This window comes from Phacochoerus africanus, chromosome 11 (assembly GCF_016906955.1).
Source record: "Phacochoerus africanus isolate WHEZ1 chromosome 11, ROS_Pafr_v1, whole genome shotgun sequence".
Taxonomy (NCBI): domain Eukaryota; kingdom Metazoa; phylum Chordata; class Mammalia; order Artiodactyla; family Suidae; genus Phacochoerus; species Phacochoerus africanus.
The window spans coordinates 96,323,337-96,340,935 of record NC_062554.1 but is presented as its reverse complement, the minus strand read 5'-3'; the positions used below and the strand labels follow the sequence as shown (position 1 = coordinate 96,340,935).

The following is a 17,599-nucleotide window of genomic DNA, read 5'->3' as shown; positions in this document are numbered from 1 at the left end:
AGGTATACATGGTTATGTAACAGTTTAAGTCCAATGCCATGCAAACAAGGAACTAATATCATTCTGTCCCTGTCAAGAGAATTGAAGTATCTTCTTTATATCTCATTCCAGTCATCTCATCTCCACTCTGCCTTATTTGGAAAGATACTCATAAAATTGTATATATATATATATATATATATATATATATATATATATAAACTTTTAACCAAAACGGATTCTAATAACATTTTTTTTCATTGACTTATAAACACACATGAAATTATATCTGATTCATTTCTCCAGCACTCGTCAAGGGATACAAAATACAAAAACATAAATGAGACAAATACTAGATCATAAGCCCTAAACTTGAGCAGCTTATTTAAATTTTAAACATGGAGGGCAAATCATAAATATATATTCTCTAAGAATCCGCTTATAAGAATCCACTTATATTCTCTAAGAGGAGCAGGACAACCAGAGTTAGGAAGTAATCCAGGTGCTCTGTGATTAAAGAATCAAGGAGTATTTCATGGCTATTGACAAATACTGGAAAAACTGGTATAAATCAGTGTTGTAAGAGAAAGTAATGTCAAGCAAGAGAAAGAAATAAAATCCCAGTGATGTGAAAAGCAGACACTGGGATTCTGACAATGTATCTTATCAAAAGCAGAGCATAAGAGAACTTAGAGGAAACTCTTCTAATCCTGAGTGGGGAAAAGTTGATCGTGAACCTTGAAAGTCTGACTTGGAAACTATCTATGATGACTGAAAGAATGACCTTGGACTCTACAGCATGGAACTGGTATCTTAAAAGCTATATAAGAAAAGAAATCATTTTGTTGTAGGTCAGAGAGGGAAGAGCTTAGGATCCTGAGTATAGAAAGATGCTGATATTTCACATGAAAACTAACAGGATCCAGATTGAGATCACGGCTTTAAAACTCAAAGTACAACTGCAAACACAGAAGAATGAAAAGAAAGTGGTGACCTATAAAGTATAGAAAGTGAGAATGACAAACTGGTCGATAATATTTTCAACCATATACACAGTGATAGGGTGAAGCATCTTTTGTTTTATATGTGTATATATATATAGTCTTTTTAGGGCCACACATGCAGCATATGGAAATTCCCAGGCTAGGAGTCAAATTGGAGTTACAGCTGCTGGCCTACACCACAGCCACAGCAAAGCCAGATCCGAGGCATGTCTGCAACCTCTACCACAGCTTGTGGCAACGCCAGATCATTAACTCATTTAGAAGGGCCAGGCCTCAAACCTACATCCTCATGGATACTAGTTAGGTTCATTTCTGCTGAGCCACAAAGGGAACTCCTTGTTTCATAATGTTTTTATCGACCATGTAAATTTCTCACCTGGTAGTGTTAAAGAGTCCAAATATCACTGGGTTCTTATGATCTCTGGTGTGCAGCAAAAATATATCCTCTGAAAAATTAAAGAATTATATTATATTACTTAGTATGTTTATCCCTTATTGCATGTGAAGAAAATATATTGACATAAGATAGTTTAGAACCCATTATAGATTTTAAGATTTAAATTTCTATACACAGTCATGCAACCATGACCAAATCACAACAGACTGAGACAGCTGATTGTCCAAGGCAGCTTTGGGCTCAGCCTCATGGAAGAAACACAAGGCACTGACTCTAAGCTAATGAGAAGGGTCTTTGTGTTTCTGCAACCCCTCTGCCCCCACTCGTGGATCTGGCCAAGATAAAAAGAACAGAGCACTGCGTTAGACTGAAGCCAATTACTGCAGAAAGCAAGTTTTCCATATGTGCTAGCAAGAGTGAAGGTTATACAGAGAAGCATATATACCAAAGAGGAAACTTTAACTCTCCCAATAATATTTACCTAATTCATCAAAGTATGTATCAATTCCATTCATTCCTGGTACTGAGCAAACCAGTCTAGCTTTCAGGAAAGTGCTCCACTTATTCACCAGAATTCTCTGTCCTCCTACGTCATTCTGTGAAAAACAAAAAGGAGTAAAAGGGTACCCAGAGAACTTTTGTATTAGTAAATACGCAGATGGAAAGAGTTATAGCTTTTTTATTTAACGTGGAAATTTTTACATAATCCTTAAATAATAGTAAAGATGCAATTCTCCATAAACTTTTTTTTTAGGTCTGCATATTCTGCTTTGTCAGTATACTTTCACTCTGGCCCTTTGAATATAGTTTCCAGGTATTAAACAATGTTAGTACAATAGGCTATCCTAAATAAAGTAGTAACTTTGATGATATAACAACCTTTATTGTTATTTTCTTGCTAATCTCAGAAATAGGGAACCAGACGTTTATTTTTCTTCTTTTAAGAAAGAAGACTTGACATACAAACACGCACACATACACGTATAGGCACATACATTTACACAGATACACACAATACCTGTACGTACATTTATAGCATACGTGAATATATATAAATCTCTTCTTAAATTTATTTCTAAGTATCTTCTTAAACATCAAAGTTACTTTGCATTTACTATATTATTATCAGTCTCTCAATATACATTGCTAGTTCAGTTAGTTTTGAATGTTCACTAAAACAACTTCTCTGAATATCAACAAACCACAGATGATTTTCCTATAGAATCAACCATCTGAAATGCTGAAACATACTTATGTAAATTAGAGTGTGGATTAAAGAAACTAAAAATTTTTTGGTGAAATTCATTTTTAAAAGTGGAGCTCACACTTGTTAGAAGAAAGTACAGCCTAATTATAGGCCATTTCTTCTTAGTATGGCTCTGAAAATGGGGGAAAAAATCACACAAAATGCAAAACTCTCTTCAGATAAAACTTTCACTAGATATGAAATCTAAAGATTAGATAGTAAATGCCAATTTTAGGCAATCCGAAAGAACACTGGAAAATATTTCAAAATAGAAACCCACTATGAAGTGAACAAAGGTCTGACCATAAATTCTAAGATAAGCAAGCTCAGTGAGAAAGAAAGACAGTCGGAGTTCCCGTCGTGGCGCAGTGGTTAACGAATCCGACTAGGAACCATGAGGTTGCGGGTTCGGTCCCTGCCCTTGCTCAGCGGGTTAACAATCCGGCGTTGCTGCCGTGAACTGTGGTGTAGGTTGCAGACGCGGCTCGGATCCCGCGTTGCTGTGGCTCTGGCGTAGGCCGGTGGCTACAGCTCCGATTCGAGCCCTAGCCTGGGAACCTCCATATGCCGCGGAAGCGGCCCAAGAAATAGCAACAACAACAACAAAGACAAAAGACAAAAAAAAAAAAAAAGAAAGAAAGGCAGTCCTCACCACACAGATTCGCCCCACTCGGCTGTAAATTGCATGGACATTGTTTTCTGCCTCCAGGGCCTTCTCAGTAAAAAAGAAATACACCTTGTTGTCATCTCGGTCTTCGTTGTCAGGGATCATATATGAACCTACAAATTTTGGTTCTAGAGAAGTTAAAAAAAAATAGAAGAAAATGAAATATCTATTACAACAAATAAGTTAATATATTATCCTTGACATCATATACTATACATTAAAATCTCCCTGTTTGTTGAAAATCAACAGTTTTTAAGAACTATTAGAGGATTTAAAATTTAACTGAGTCAGGGATGGGAAAAAACCAACAACTGCAAACAACATACATTACAGATTTGAAATGAATTCAAAGAAGAAGAGACCAGATATATGTATTATAGACATACTTCTTTACTAAAATATTTTACATATATTTTTATTGACTTTATATTATTTAGTAAAGAAGCCTATCATAATTCTTTAGTTTATAAATTATTGGCAAGTCCAGCTCACGGGAGATCATTTTAAAATAGAAAATTCATTTTAAGTTTTTATATTTATATCTAAGGGATCTTAGTGAATGGCCTTTGACTGATATGGTATGTCAAAATACTTTGATGACAAAACACTGCCAATAACAACTATGCATTCTAAAGCTTAATAAGAAGCCTGAAAATAATGAAACTGCTCACCAGAAAATGATGTTTTTGTCCCTAGATATAGCAGTATGACAAAGTATAAACATGATTTCTTACAAAGCATTGTGTCAGTGAATGCCTAGGGATTTTCCTAGAGGTTCATTTGTCTCTAAAGTACAATGTGATCATATTAAAACAAGCAAAGCAAGAAATCAATTCATGAAAAATTATACCAACTGACCACAGAAAACAAAACAATTTATTGGATGAAAGGGTTTTTCACTTTCCATATATTTGTTTTGTTCATTTAAATCCTGATTTCTAAGCATTGCTGTGAGGGTAATTTGGTTTTATAATAAAACCAATCCATTTTGCTATAAAATGCCACACAATATCATATGTAATATTTTACTTTGGGAATATTGCTAAGGTGAGAAACTCTGAAATTTGTAAAAACTACAGATTGCACTTGTGCTACTATTATCAAAGTGGCAAGTTTCCCAGGAGTTCTCAACTTGTTTTCAGTTCTCACTTATACACTCTATTCTCCTCAATCCTACCTTTCAACAGGCGCTCATCATCATGCTCAGTGCGGATATGAGCCAGTCGCCCCAGGCTCCTGAAGATGGCAGCATCTCTGCCCCAGTAGTCACTGTAGAGCCCAGCAAACAATTCACTACCTGCATGAGAACATCCGTTAAAAATAAGTCAGTATCTCTTTCTCGACCTGATGATGATGTACAAAACCACGATTACAATAAACATATTCAGATTTGCTGCATATACAGCCTTATGAAATTGATGCTACTTAGCAAGGATGGAAAGTACAGTCAGAAGAACAGGACTGGAGTCCTGACTCTGCCACTTATTAGACGTGTGAACTCAGGCAGGTTGCTGAACCTCTCTGTGCCTCTGCTTTCACATTTACAAGCAGGAACAGCATTCAAAAGTGATGTTCAGAGTAAAGAACTGAGAAGAGCAGCTGGCATATACCTACATGAGTAGTTGATAAATAACCTGGCTTTAAGTATTTTAATAAACATCTTTTAATATCATATCATCAGGAATTAGTACTGGTATTAGTATTAGTATTGGGTTTAGTTTGAGTCAGGTAATTCAAATCCTTCTTGAACTAAGAACCAAGAAATTGCTTTCATTAACGTGACTTGAATGCAGGGATCACAAACTCCGATAAAGCTGTATATGATCTGATTTGCCGTCATTTAATTTGTAAGTTTGTGGCTTATTTAGAAATGAAAGAGCTCATAATTTAATCAGGCAGTCAAAAGCATGAATGAAGTTAGGTGCACCATGGGGTGAGGGTCAAAGACTTAAAATCAGACAAAGGAATACACAGCTGTACATAGGGCCTTAAGAAACATCTATGTGTCTTTGGGGTCAGCCACAAAGACACTAAAATAGTTCACTGGAAGGGGAACAAAACCCAGAAAAATAGCAGAACTCCAGAAAGACCAAAAGCTCTGAAACACAGAGACTTGGACCCTTCTTTTATCAAAGTGACATCACAAGGTAACTGGTGTGCCCCTCAGTGAGGCCAGAAGGGTTGTCCTGGGCATAGGATCCTGTTCCAGGCAGAAATCTCTGGCAATGAAGCAGATGATAGCAACAGATCACTGGAAAAAGCAACCTTAATTTAGCGTAATAGGATCATTTCCTTTGTTTTGTTTTGCTTTTGGCCACGCCTGCAGCATGTATAAATCCCCCAGCCACAGTAGCCGCTCAAGCCACAGCAGTGACAATGTCAGATCCTTAATCCTCTGGGTCACAAGAGAATTACACGATCAATTTCTTAGTGAGTATCATATAACTCTGGTTAGGTTTTAAAATATAGAGGTGATGAATACACTAAACTCAAAGTATTGATGCCTTTCTGTTAAATTTGGAATGTATATATGGAATGTGTCCATATGGTACTTACAGCTTTTAAGTTTAAGCAAATTTAAATTAATTGTATTTTAAATTCTACATTTAATTGTATACTCAATTTTAGAATGAGAATGACTTAAGTAACAGGTGTAAAAATTTGACCAAATATCTAAACATAATTTAAGAGGACTTGAGTGTCGATCATTATAAATTTTACTGATTAGATTTAAAATTGTTTCAACATTCATGAAGGGTTTTCTCTAAGGTATGACCTCTAAAACTTAAAAACTTGAATAGATTAAATATACATATATGCTTTACAATGTGAGCAAGTAATCTACTGAGATGTAAATGGGAAACGTTTTAAGGAAGTTTGTTTTTACCTAGTTAACTGACAGTTTTTAAAAAGTGAAGATGATTGCTTTCTGTATGACTTAGAAAAACAATAATGAGATATAAATTGAATTCAAAAGCTTACGAAAAATAAGTTTTTGTAAATGTAACTATATTAAACTAGTTTTCATTTACAAATGACAAGTAACCATAATTTTTTTTTGTCTTTTTTAGGGCTGCACCCTCAGCATATGCGGTTCCCAGGCTAGGGGTCTAATCGGAGCGGTAGCTGCCGGCCTGCGCCACAGCCACAGCCACACCAGATCCGAGCTGTGTCTTCAACCTACACCACAGCTCACAGCAGCGCTGGATCCTTAACCCACTAAGTGAGGCCAGGGATCAAACCTGCAACCTTGTGGTTCCTAGTCAGATTCGTTAACCACTGAGCCATGACGGGAACTTCCATAAATTTTTTTTTTTTAATCCACAAAACCCACTATGCATACTTGAAAACTATATGGAATACAACTAAATAAAATCAAGGCTTCCCACAAAGGAATTCACTTTTAAACTACATATATAAGAGAGAAAGAGAGAGACAGGAGAGACCCAAGCAAATGTGATAGAAAATTAACAACTGGTTGGCAAAGGTAAGTGGTATACAGTTGTAAATTTTTACTCCTCTTTCAATTTTTCTTTGTATTTAAAAATTTTCAAGACAACAAGTTAAAAAATCAGCTCTGTTTGTTGAGTCATCAGATATATTCAAGGTATGCTAAGTGAGAGGTATGATAAAGAAAATAACAAAAACTGAAAAAATAAAGATGCTTTATATTCAGACTTGAGAAAAGAAAATGTAATTTGTGGAGTAGAATTATTTCAGAACTCTTACTTACTTAGTCATCTTGGTACTAGAAGGGGGAAAAAAACATAATTTGTATCAAAGTCAGTCAGTGCTATCTTCACTGGAAGTTTTATATCTATATGTGGAAAAGAATATTTTGAGATGAAATACATTCAGTAGGGAGGGCTAGGAACACATGTGAGAATCAGTCTGTACTACTTGAATGCAGATAATAGTGAGTCATGCTAAATTCATTAAAAAACCTTGGGCATCACCAACTCTATCATCAACTCTATCATCAATTCTTGATAAATGAACGCATTGACCCATAAAAGAGTTAACTGATTACTGAATCACCAGAACAAGGATTTTTCTGAAATTAAAAAAAACACATACTGTACTTGGTGACAGTGCCCATCTAAAATATAAAGGCCTTTTACATGGATAGACTTGGAGATTATCATACTAAGTGAATTAAGGCAGACAAAGATAAAGATTATTTGATATCACTTTATGTAGAATCTAAAAAAATGATACATATGCACATATTTATAAAACAGAAATAGACTCACAGACATAGACAACAAACTTATAGTTACCAAAGGGGAAAGGTGGAGGGGAGATAAATTAGGAATTTGTGATTAAGAGATACTTAATCAATTAATCACATATATGCACTAGTATATATAAAAGAGATAAACAACAAGGACCTACTGTATATTACAAAGAAAAGGATCTGAAAAAGAATATATATCTGAATCAATTATCTGTATACATAAGTCACTGTAAATCAACTATACTTCAGGAAAAAATAATAAAATATAAAGGTAATTTTGTAAAACTCTCCTAAACAACACATTTTGCTGGTATGGACTAGGCTGAATGTTTAATGCATAATGCATAATGTGTATAAAAAGTAGGTTTCTTTAAAATCATGACAGGAGTTCTTATTGTGGCTCAGGGGAAACATATCCAACTAGTATCCATGAGGATGTGGGTTTGATCCCTGACCTTGCTCGGTGGGTTGAAGATCCAGCATTGCAGGGAGCCCTGGTGGAGGTTGCAGATGCAGCTTGGATCTGTCATTGCTGTGGCTGTGGTGTAGGCTGGCAGCTACAGCTCTGATTTGACCCCTAGCCTGGGAACTTCCATATGCCATGGATGCAGCCCTTAAAAGAAAAAAAAAAAGAAACAACTTTCTAAGTTTTTAATATTTTAGATAATTTAATTTCCTGAAATAGTTATAGAACTTTAATATATGAAAATATTATTGTGGGAAAATAATCTTCATTTTGGCTCACATCAATTTTATTGCACTTATCTCAATTTGAACAACATTTCAAAAGTTGTTCTTGTTTCAATCAAGTCTATAAATTTAACAAACATGTACCCATTATAGCCACTAGATGGAGCCATACGACACCAAATCTCTCTCTCTCTCTTTCACACACACACACACACACACAGAGCAGCTTATCTGCCCAAGGGAAAAAAATGATATATTACCAATTTTACCCAATTTCCATTTTTTGTATCCAGATAAAAAAAATAGTTTGTGAAAAATTCAAATAATACAATATGAATTGTTTGACTTAAACTTCAAAGAAGCTAGACAGGTGGTAAAAACTATATGCTACATAAACTGAACCAAATGTGTTCCAGTTGGAAACATTAGACTTTCCTCAGAAGGGAAAGATTCTCCTTTTGTATTTTATTATCAGTGTGAAAAACAAAATAAATTCATAGTCATAGATAACGATGATGTTTGGTAAAGTACACTCCTAAGAAAAACAATTTAACAAAAAGCAATAAATTACAATAAAGCTTTAGCATGAATGTAAATGAACAGTAATTAAATGAGCAAAAATACTCAGCATCACTATAGTAATTGATACTATTTACAGTAAATAGTTTCTAACTGAAAGCTTTACTTTATAATTACAACCATACATTATAGAGAAAATTTGTGAGTCAATATTTTGGTATTTTATAGAACACAAAAGAAAAATCTGGGTAATTCATATTTTCATGGATTAAAAATAAAAGCTTCATATAAAGAATGTTTGAGTTTCATTAAGAACAGAATTACTCAAGTTTTTCATTTTCTATACCTATGGAGGTATGACATTTAACAATGTCCTAGCCTGGCCATAAATTTAACTGGTATCTAATCTATTTTGATATTTTGAACATAAATAACCAGCTTGATTTTTATGCCATATATCATTTTTCATTGTTTTAGCACCAGCTTCTGATAGTAACTGATGTTATGTTAATTTTAGTTGGTCAAGTGTGGTTATAATTAAAAAATAAAACACATCTGCAGGCTATTTTGACAGGTGAATGTAACTTACCATTGTCATGCCCAACAAGAGTCTCTATATAGAGATACAAGAAGAGTGGAAACAGTTCTGCACTGGAAATCAGGCAAAACCCCACCCCACCCAAGTCCCAAATCTGCTGTTTGTGGTAAAGCTGTTTGGAAATCTCAGTGTCTCGGTTATGCAGAGAATCAGAGAGACCTACAAGTGATTTCCTGAGACCGCCAAGCTTTTCTTTCTCAGCTGCCTTTTTTTTTTTTTTTTTTTTGCCTGGAACGTTGCATCTCTCCCCTCCCAGTTTACCTGGCCATGAACATCTTTCTCCATGAGCCCTTCCCTGACCAAACTTGAGTTGGTTTACTAGTTCCTAGTATGTGAACCATATCTGCCTCATGGAATAGACATGACTAAAATGGACTGAAATGCCTCACTTTATAAGTGAACTATACTATTTTGTTAGAAAACCACTCTTTTGTAGAGTGACTCTGATGCTTGATTGAAAAGAGGAACAAAAGGCACTTGAGAGGATAAGGATGGATAAGAATGGTCTGGAGGTTCCAATATTCCAGTTCACACTCAGCCTGCTTAGGATGCTAAAAGGAAAGAAATCAGAAAACCAAATCAGGTCTGATATGCCACAGGTGCAGCCCTAAAAAGCAAAATAGTAATAATAATAATAATAATAATAATAAAAAATACAAAATCAGGTCCTTTTACTAGTTATGGAGTTGTTTTTCCATTTTTTTTTTTTTTTGCTTTTGCTTTGTAGCTAGCATTAGCAATCAATGTTAAGAAGGTGGTTTCTGAGGCATGAAGGAAAAACAAAAACATATTTTGAATCTGTTCATTGCATTTCCTGGCATCCTCGGTGGTGTTGTGAGTTTCCTTGGTGGCAAACCAGTGACACTGATACCAGACTGGTTAAACCACATTCCTGAGGGTGAGAATGTCAATGGGGGATTTAAGATGACTTTTTCCCCCCTCTTTTTTTTATTTTTTTGTTTGTTTTGAGGAAACCATAAGCAAATAGTCAAATAGCTCTTTAGAAACTAGCAGTTGGAGCCAGAAGCAACCATCAGCATGTGAATACTTGACCTTCTGCCAAATGAGAGAGCACAACAATCTTGGATACAAAATGACAGATATTCTTTAGGGACAGGAACATGGTAAGGGAATGAGTTTCTACAGCTGGGATGAATACAAGAAAGGAGCCAACACATTCATTTGTCACATTTATAGAAATTGTAATTATATAGCCACCTATTTCACCTTCATTCTGATTATTTCATTCATTTTCCTAATATTAAGACCTATTTTGTGCCAGAATTATTCATTCATAACTCTACCCTGAATACAATTAATCAAAAAGCAACATTTATTTAAAAAAAAGTTTTAGTGTTATTAAGAGCTTGAAATAATCACTTACGTTTTCCCTGCATGTATTCCAACTTCCTTTCATTCAAACCACACTGACCTCCAGTTCACAGAATATGTACTGAGGAGATATATATTCTATTATATATATAAAAGCACAGGAAGAAAATTTTAGCAGCTATAAACTTTTGTAGTTTTAGTTGCTGAAAACCATAACATAGGACCAAAAAAGTGTAGAAAGAAAATTTCAGTAACTGTGAAATATCTCATTCATGCTTATTTGTTGATAAAAAATTTCATAAGCCTTTAACTTAAAAGTGTCCCAAAAAGTTCTAACAACAAAGCTAGTACTTTCAAAGAAAAGTGTGAAAAGGTACATGACAAACCAAAGTGGTTTTTCCCCAAACACTATTAACAGGTACATAAGCATATCTTAGGCACTTAAGGAACAGTATGTATTAAATTACACCTGTAAGTGGTAATAAAAATCTGGGTCAGAATGAAAGGTATTTATATACATATGGTTTTTTCTTTCTTTTTAGGGTCGCATCTGTGGCATATGGAAGTTCCCAGACTATGAGTCAAATAGGAGCTGCAGCTGCTGGCCTATGCCACGGCCACAGCAATATTGGATCTGAGCCACAACTGCAACCTATGATGCAGGTGCCTCATACCCCTGAGAGAAAAGTTATAAAATATTTCCCAAATTTTTATTTGGCCAGCCACCAAACTTAATAATTTTTAGTGGTAAGATAAGTCCTAAGTATTTTTGGGTGACTAGAAAGGAACAGGCAAGTAATGCAGCAATTCAGAAAGAAAGGTATTTATATATATATATATGGTTTTTTCTTTCTTTTTAGGGTCGCATCTGTGGCATATGGAAGTTCCCAGACTACGAGTCAAATAGGAGCTGCAGCTGCTGGCCTATGCCACGGCCACAGCAATATTGGATCTGAGCCACAACTGCAACCTATGATGCAGGTGCCTCATACCCCTGAGAGAAAAGTTATAAAATATTTCCCAAATTTTTATTTGGCCAGCCACCAAACTTAATAATTTTTAGTGGTAAGATAAGTCCTAAGTATTTTTGGGTGACTAGAAAGGAACAGGCAAGTAATGCAGCAATTCAGAAAGAAAGGTATTTATATATATATATGGTTTTTTCTTTCTTTTTAGGGTCGCATCTGTGGCATATGGAAGTTCCCAGACTACGAGTCAAATAGGAGCTGCAGCTGCTGGCCTATGCCACGGCCACAGCAATACTGGATCTGAGCCACAACTGCAACCTGTGATGCAGGTGCCTCATACCCCTGAGAGAAAAGTTATATTCCTTACACTTCTTTATGAAATGAATACTTTGAAACTGAACAGCTTAGAGTCCTTCCTTGTCCTTCTCCATGACTTAATGGACCCTAAATATAATCACCCATAAGCTAAAGATTAGGTACCCTGAGCATAACTGCCTGCGGGTTAAAGATTGTTAGCACATCATGTTTTTCAGGAACTTCCCTAGTTTGTTCTAATGTGTGATCAATCTGCCGTTTTCGAAAGTACTGTTATTCTAGGCAATAACCCAGAAGACCACCATCGTGAACATCTCCTGACTCCAGCTTTGATGACTAAGATTCCCCCAAAGAAAGAAGGTTTGTCCCAATCCTCATTCCTATCTAAAAACCTGTTTTTCTCCTTTTTACTATCAAACTCCTTGCAATTCTTTCTAAGAGGGGACACAGTCGTTAAGGCATTAGTTTGCTCTGACCCTCCTTTGCCTGGCAAAGTAATAACACTATTTTTTTCTCCTTTACCTAAAACTCTGTTTCTGCATTTCAATTCAGCACTGTCAGACAGAGGCCGAATTCCGGCAACACCTATACCACAGTGGCAGTGGTGGATCCTTAACCCACTAAGTGAGGCCAGAGATAGAACCTGCATCTCAAGGATGCTAGTTGGGTTTGTTTCTGCTGAGCCACCACAGGAACTCCTAAAAGGTTTAAAAAAGTGGCAATAGAATTGAGAGCACAGAGTATCAAAGAAATGCCAAAGTTACTGAAGGTGTTATCAACTTACTAAGGAAAATATTGCCATATTACATCAAATGTAACCAGTGCAAAAGAGTCAGTTACTATTTTTCCTTCCTGGCAAAAATGGCATAAAGAAAATATTTCCTGAATTTTTATTTGGCCAGCCACCAAACTTAATAATTTTTAGTGGTAAGATAAGTCCTAAGTATCTTTGGGTGACTTGAAAGGAACAGGCAAGTAATACGGCAATCCATCTTACTAAGTAATTCATTGTTTCAACAAACTGTTTTTAAAACCAGGTTGTAATATCTTGCCTTCTTCAGACAGTTATTTGAGACTACTTTAAATGTAACATTAGCAGTCACAGTAGGGGGAAAATGTGGCTAAACATATAGAATTATTGCACCTGTGACATGAATTTCTGTGCCACCGAGATAAATTATGTGAATACAAAGTGTCATTTAAAGAGCAAGTCTAATTAATGTATGCTTTCATTTTGACTGGCTTCTGAACATACAGAACATGGCTCAATAAGGAGCTTGTTTTACTCCTTAAATCTTGTTTCACATAGAATCATTGCCAGTTACTAACATTTCCATTCTAAATTAGACTATAAATTTAATAAAATTGTTCATTAACTTGTCTTTCACCTAACAAGAAATCTTTCTTCCTTATTCAGTTTTTCAGTATGCTTTTACTCCTTGTGATCTTAAGTCAACTGAATTTAAGTTAAATGAAAGAAAACTTGTATCTAACGTTCAGAAATTATTAAGACATTCTCTGACTTGGGAGCATGTTTTTTCCTCTGGAGGCCTTGTTAGTTTTAAAAGTATTGTTACAAATTTGAGGGTTTTTTTTTGGGGGGGGTTGTTTGTTTTTTAAATCATGAAAGTGCGTTTTAATGTGAACAGGTAGTAAAAATTAAGTGTGACCTATAATTAATAAAGAAGCAGAAATGATGTAACAATGGTGATCGTCTTGCCAGAATGGAGTCCTATCTTAACCCATCAGCAGGGAACATGTGTGGTCACAAAATATCACATTAATGCATTCTGTCCCTGTCAGAGTCAGCTGCACCGAGCTTGCCAAATTCTAACTCAGGTAGCTCCATTTTTTTTCCAGCCCAAATTCCTGCTGCTTTTTCAATTGGGTGAATTATTTCTACTTCCTGTATTTTAAAGAGTTCCTGACTCACATAGGTTATCAGATTTCCATCCCAGTGGCTGCTGCACACCCACAGTGAATGAAGGATCTCTCAAAGTTACTTTGGGATGAAAGCTAGGGGATAAATGAGAAGAATTATATTTTTATTTCTTCTCTTTGGAGGGATTATTCTATGACTTTTGTGTTTAGCTTGGAGGACTCTCATGATTTGATTTCTCTTCTGAATGAGTGAAACAGCCACCCAGATGGCAAGTACTTCACATGCTGGCAGAGAGTAATTTGATTTGGAAGTTCAATGTAGCTCACTTGGAAATGTCCCTCCAGTAATAGCTCCCCTTTTAAAAAATTCAGTTCTAGATTTCTGGTTTCATGCATAAACGACCTCCAGGGAGGCTGAGTGGTGAGTGACAGGGTGGCTAAAAATATATATATATATATTTTTATATATTATATATAAATATATTTATATTATATATATATTATATATAATATATATATTATATAAACATATTTATATTTTTATATATTATATTATATATATAGTTTTAACCATTTAAAAGAAAATAAATGTTAAGAACATGATGGAAGATAGTATGAGAAAAAGAATGTGTGTGTCATATATATATATATATATATATATACACACACATACATATATATGAATGGGTCACTATGTTATATAGCAGAAATTGACACAACACTGTAAATCAACTATACTCTAATAAAAATATAATTAAAAAAACAGTTAAAAAAAGAAATGATACTCTCTTCTACTATTCTTAGGATTTTACTATAGAAGTAGTGTTTACTGTATAATTTTGACTTTCAATACATTTTATAATATTCTTGTGAATATAATCCCCACATCTATTTTTGGCTTGTCTGTGTAGGAATCCCAATGAGTATTTCATTCAGTTGATACTTATAGGAGGCCTTTTTTGAGTGAGATATTGTAAGGTACAAGCAAGATAAGATAGTTCCCTTCTTCCAGACATATTCAAATCTTAAATCTATGAAGTGACAAAAACCACTAAAAACATTACACAAAATTCTGTAAGTCTGTCAAATACACGTATTGTAATTTCACATGCTGCCAATCCACTAGGAATTTCTAACATTTATGGATCTGGCAATCTTCAAAAGTCACAATCCTAAGATTGTGATTTCTACCAAGTCCAAACTGACTTAAGCTACTCTATTCCCATATTTAAAATCTCTCTTCCTCGCTGTGTTTACACACACACACACACACAAACACTCACACATATATTGAGTAGAGGAACTCAATATATCTTAATATTTTCTTTAAATTTTTACATTCTTTAAAAATATCTACTAATTCAAGCTCCTGAAAACTAACTACTCTGTGGAATTCTCATCTTACAGGTCTTTCAAAATATGAAGCTGAAGTAAATCGAACTTTCCCTACCAATTATAGCTAACCTAAGATTTGTGTTCTACAAATAAACAGATAAAATCTCTGCTTATTTTGACCTGAGTATTATGATTAGGATAGGAGAGTGAGAGTGGGGAGTGGGATGCAAAACCCATCAAAATCCACTGTCTGGAAGAAGTCCAGGGAACGTGTAGTCTCTAGAATACACAGGGACATCTGTATTAACTCTAAATCAAGCATAACATATTTTGATTACTATCAGCAGGGAGTTATAAGTTTTTACCACTTATTTAGGGTAAGAAGTCTCTACATGTTATTTTACATGTTCTCATTTTTTTTTCCAAAGAGTATGACCTAATATTAGCATATAACTCAAAGTGTTGCAAATATAATAACAGACGCCTGTACATCTGTACCATACCTGTACTGAAACCATTGAACAGCAAGAAAACGATGATTCCTAATTGTACTTAGGTTAGGTGTCAGGGGTTGCTCTCTTCAGCTTTATACTTGAGAACTTGTCCAGCTGTCTATACCATCATGGTGCCAGGGCGTTTGACAAGGGTGTGCCATTTTCAACCCAAATTGTATTAAAGAGAACGAGAATGTATTCTGCTGGGACTTAAGTGAGATTCATATGTATCTCATCTAATTAAATCAAAATCTAGATCAGACACAGCCAGCTTATTCTATTTTTCTAATATGGACATTTAAGGGTAGTTTGAGGCAGTTGACCTCCACAGTTGATATTTTAAGTCAACAGGAATTTAGATAAATGATTTTGAAGTTCTAAACTGAGATAACTTCCTGCTGAATTCTACTGAGACAGAAAAAGTCACCAAGATGAGAAAATTAAAAGTTGTTCTAAAGTCACAGAGTAATTAAAACAAAAAGAATTAACATCCATTGCAAAATACTACATTTAGAATGGATAAGCTAAGTCCTACTGTATAGCACAGGGAACTATGAACTATGTCTGGTCTCTTGTGATACACCATGATGGAAGATAATATAAGAAAGAGAATGTGTGTGTATATATATATATATATGTATATATATAAAACTGGGTCACTTTGCTGTAGAGCAGAAATTGACGTAATACTGTAAATCAAATATACTTCAATAAAATTTTTTTAAAGAATTAACATCTGTTGATACAGTTTAGTTTCTATAGCTAATTTTTTATAATATATTTATATAATTGCATTTTGTGAACAATACATGGCACAAGACAAAACATCTTCTATCAGATATTAAGTGACAATTTGTGTTTTCTGAATGAGACAACTGTACTTCATAGCAGTTGCATTTATTTTAGAGTAAAACTGGCTCAAGTTAGCATGGCTTGAAATATAATATCCTTGTTCTCAGCACTAGTAAATAGATAATGACAAAGCAACATAAATAAAAAAATACTAAAGAATCGAATCGAAGTTTCAAAATCAATATGACTATCACCTCATGGCTGTGGCCATGATAATTACCAATTAAAGTGGAGATGAAAGAAGAGCTGGGGTCAAAAGGACATCTGCCCCTTCCTCTCTCATATCTGTGTGATTCCAGGTGAAAAAGGGGATCCTTAAAAAAAAAAAAAAAACAGAAAAGCCATTATATATTTGCTAACTCTACTAAGAATTTAATTTCTCAGAAAAAGTAAATTAAACCTTCATTATTTATAAAACAGGGATTGTAAACAGGGCACCAGTGAGAAACATTACGTTATTTAGGAACAAACTGGATTTTACAAATAAATACATAGGTTTTCAGGCCCATATGGGTTTTCTCACTCCACTCAAAAAGGATGAAGGTGCTGAAATGAAAGAAAGTTGCAGTATTTATCACTTGATCAGACAGTATTAATTATTCTGAGGTGTGTCAGCTACATATTCCAAATGAATAGAAACTTGCTGGGGAGAAAAAAAAAGTTAGTACAAATGAGAATCAATAATAAACATGGAAATGGGCTTTTATTCCACAAATATGATTCTTGATTTTTTTGAATAGTCTATAAAAGAAAATGATAAAAATTTCTATCAGTAATTTAGAATGTTTCTTTCTAATCAGTTTTATTCTTTATCACATTCTTTGTATAGACATCTAATATTTAATAAGTTAGAGAATGATTACTGCATAAATCATTACTCGGACATATATATAAAACGATGTCATATTATGTGCAAGATTTCAGTCTGGTTTCACACAAGTGAGATATTGAAAATAAGCATTTCCATGAAAAACTATTACTTTATTGGTTGTTATTGCAATCACATAACCACAGACCTTTTCTCTGAATGGTCAGATTTCAAAATTCTCAATAATGGATATTTCTAGAATTAATCTCCATAAAGT

General features: G+C 34.5%; 1 protein-coding gene across 1 annotated transcript in view; it reads right to left on the bottom strand.

Annotated features, from left to right (window-relative positions):
- The window catches only part of SEMA3E (semaphorin 3E), a 259,711-nt gene that overhangs the window by 40,253 nt on the left and 201,859 nt on the right, over window positions 1-17,599 (bottom strand). Inside the window, exons 5-9 of the mRNA XM_047753502.1 lie at window positions 16,735-16,828; window positions 4,471-4,590; window positions 3,279-3,421; window positions 1,862-1,976; window positions 1,360-1,429 (exon numbers count right to left, since the gene is read on the bottom strand). Of these exons, the coding sequence (XP_047609458.1) occupies window positions 1,360-1,429; window positions 1,862-1,976; window positions 3,279-3,421; window positions 4,471-4,590; window positions 16,735-16,828 (542 nt within the window). The remainder of the gene's footprint in view (window positions 1-1,359; window positions 1,430-1,861; window positions 1,977-3,278; window positions 3,422-4,470; window positions 4,591-16,734; window positions 16,829-17,599) is intronic.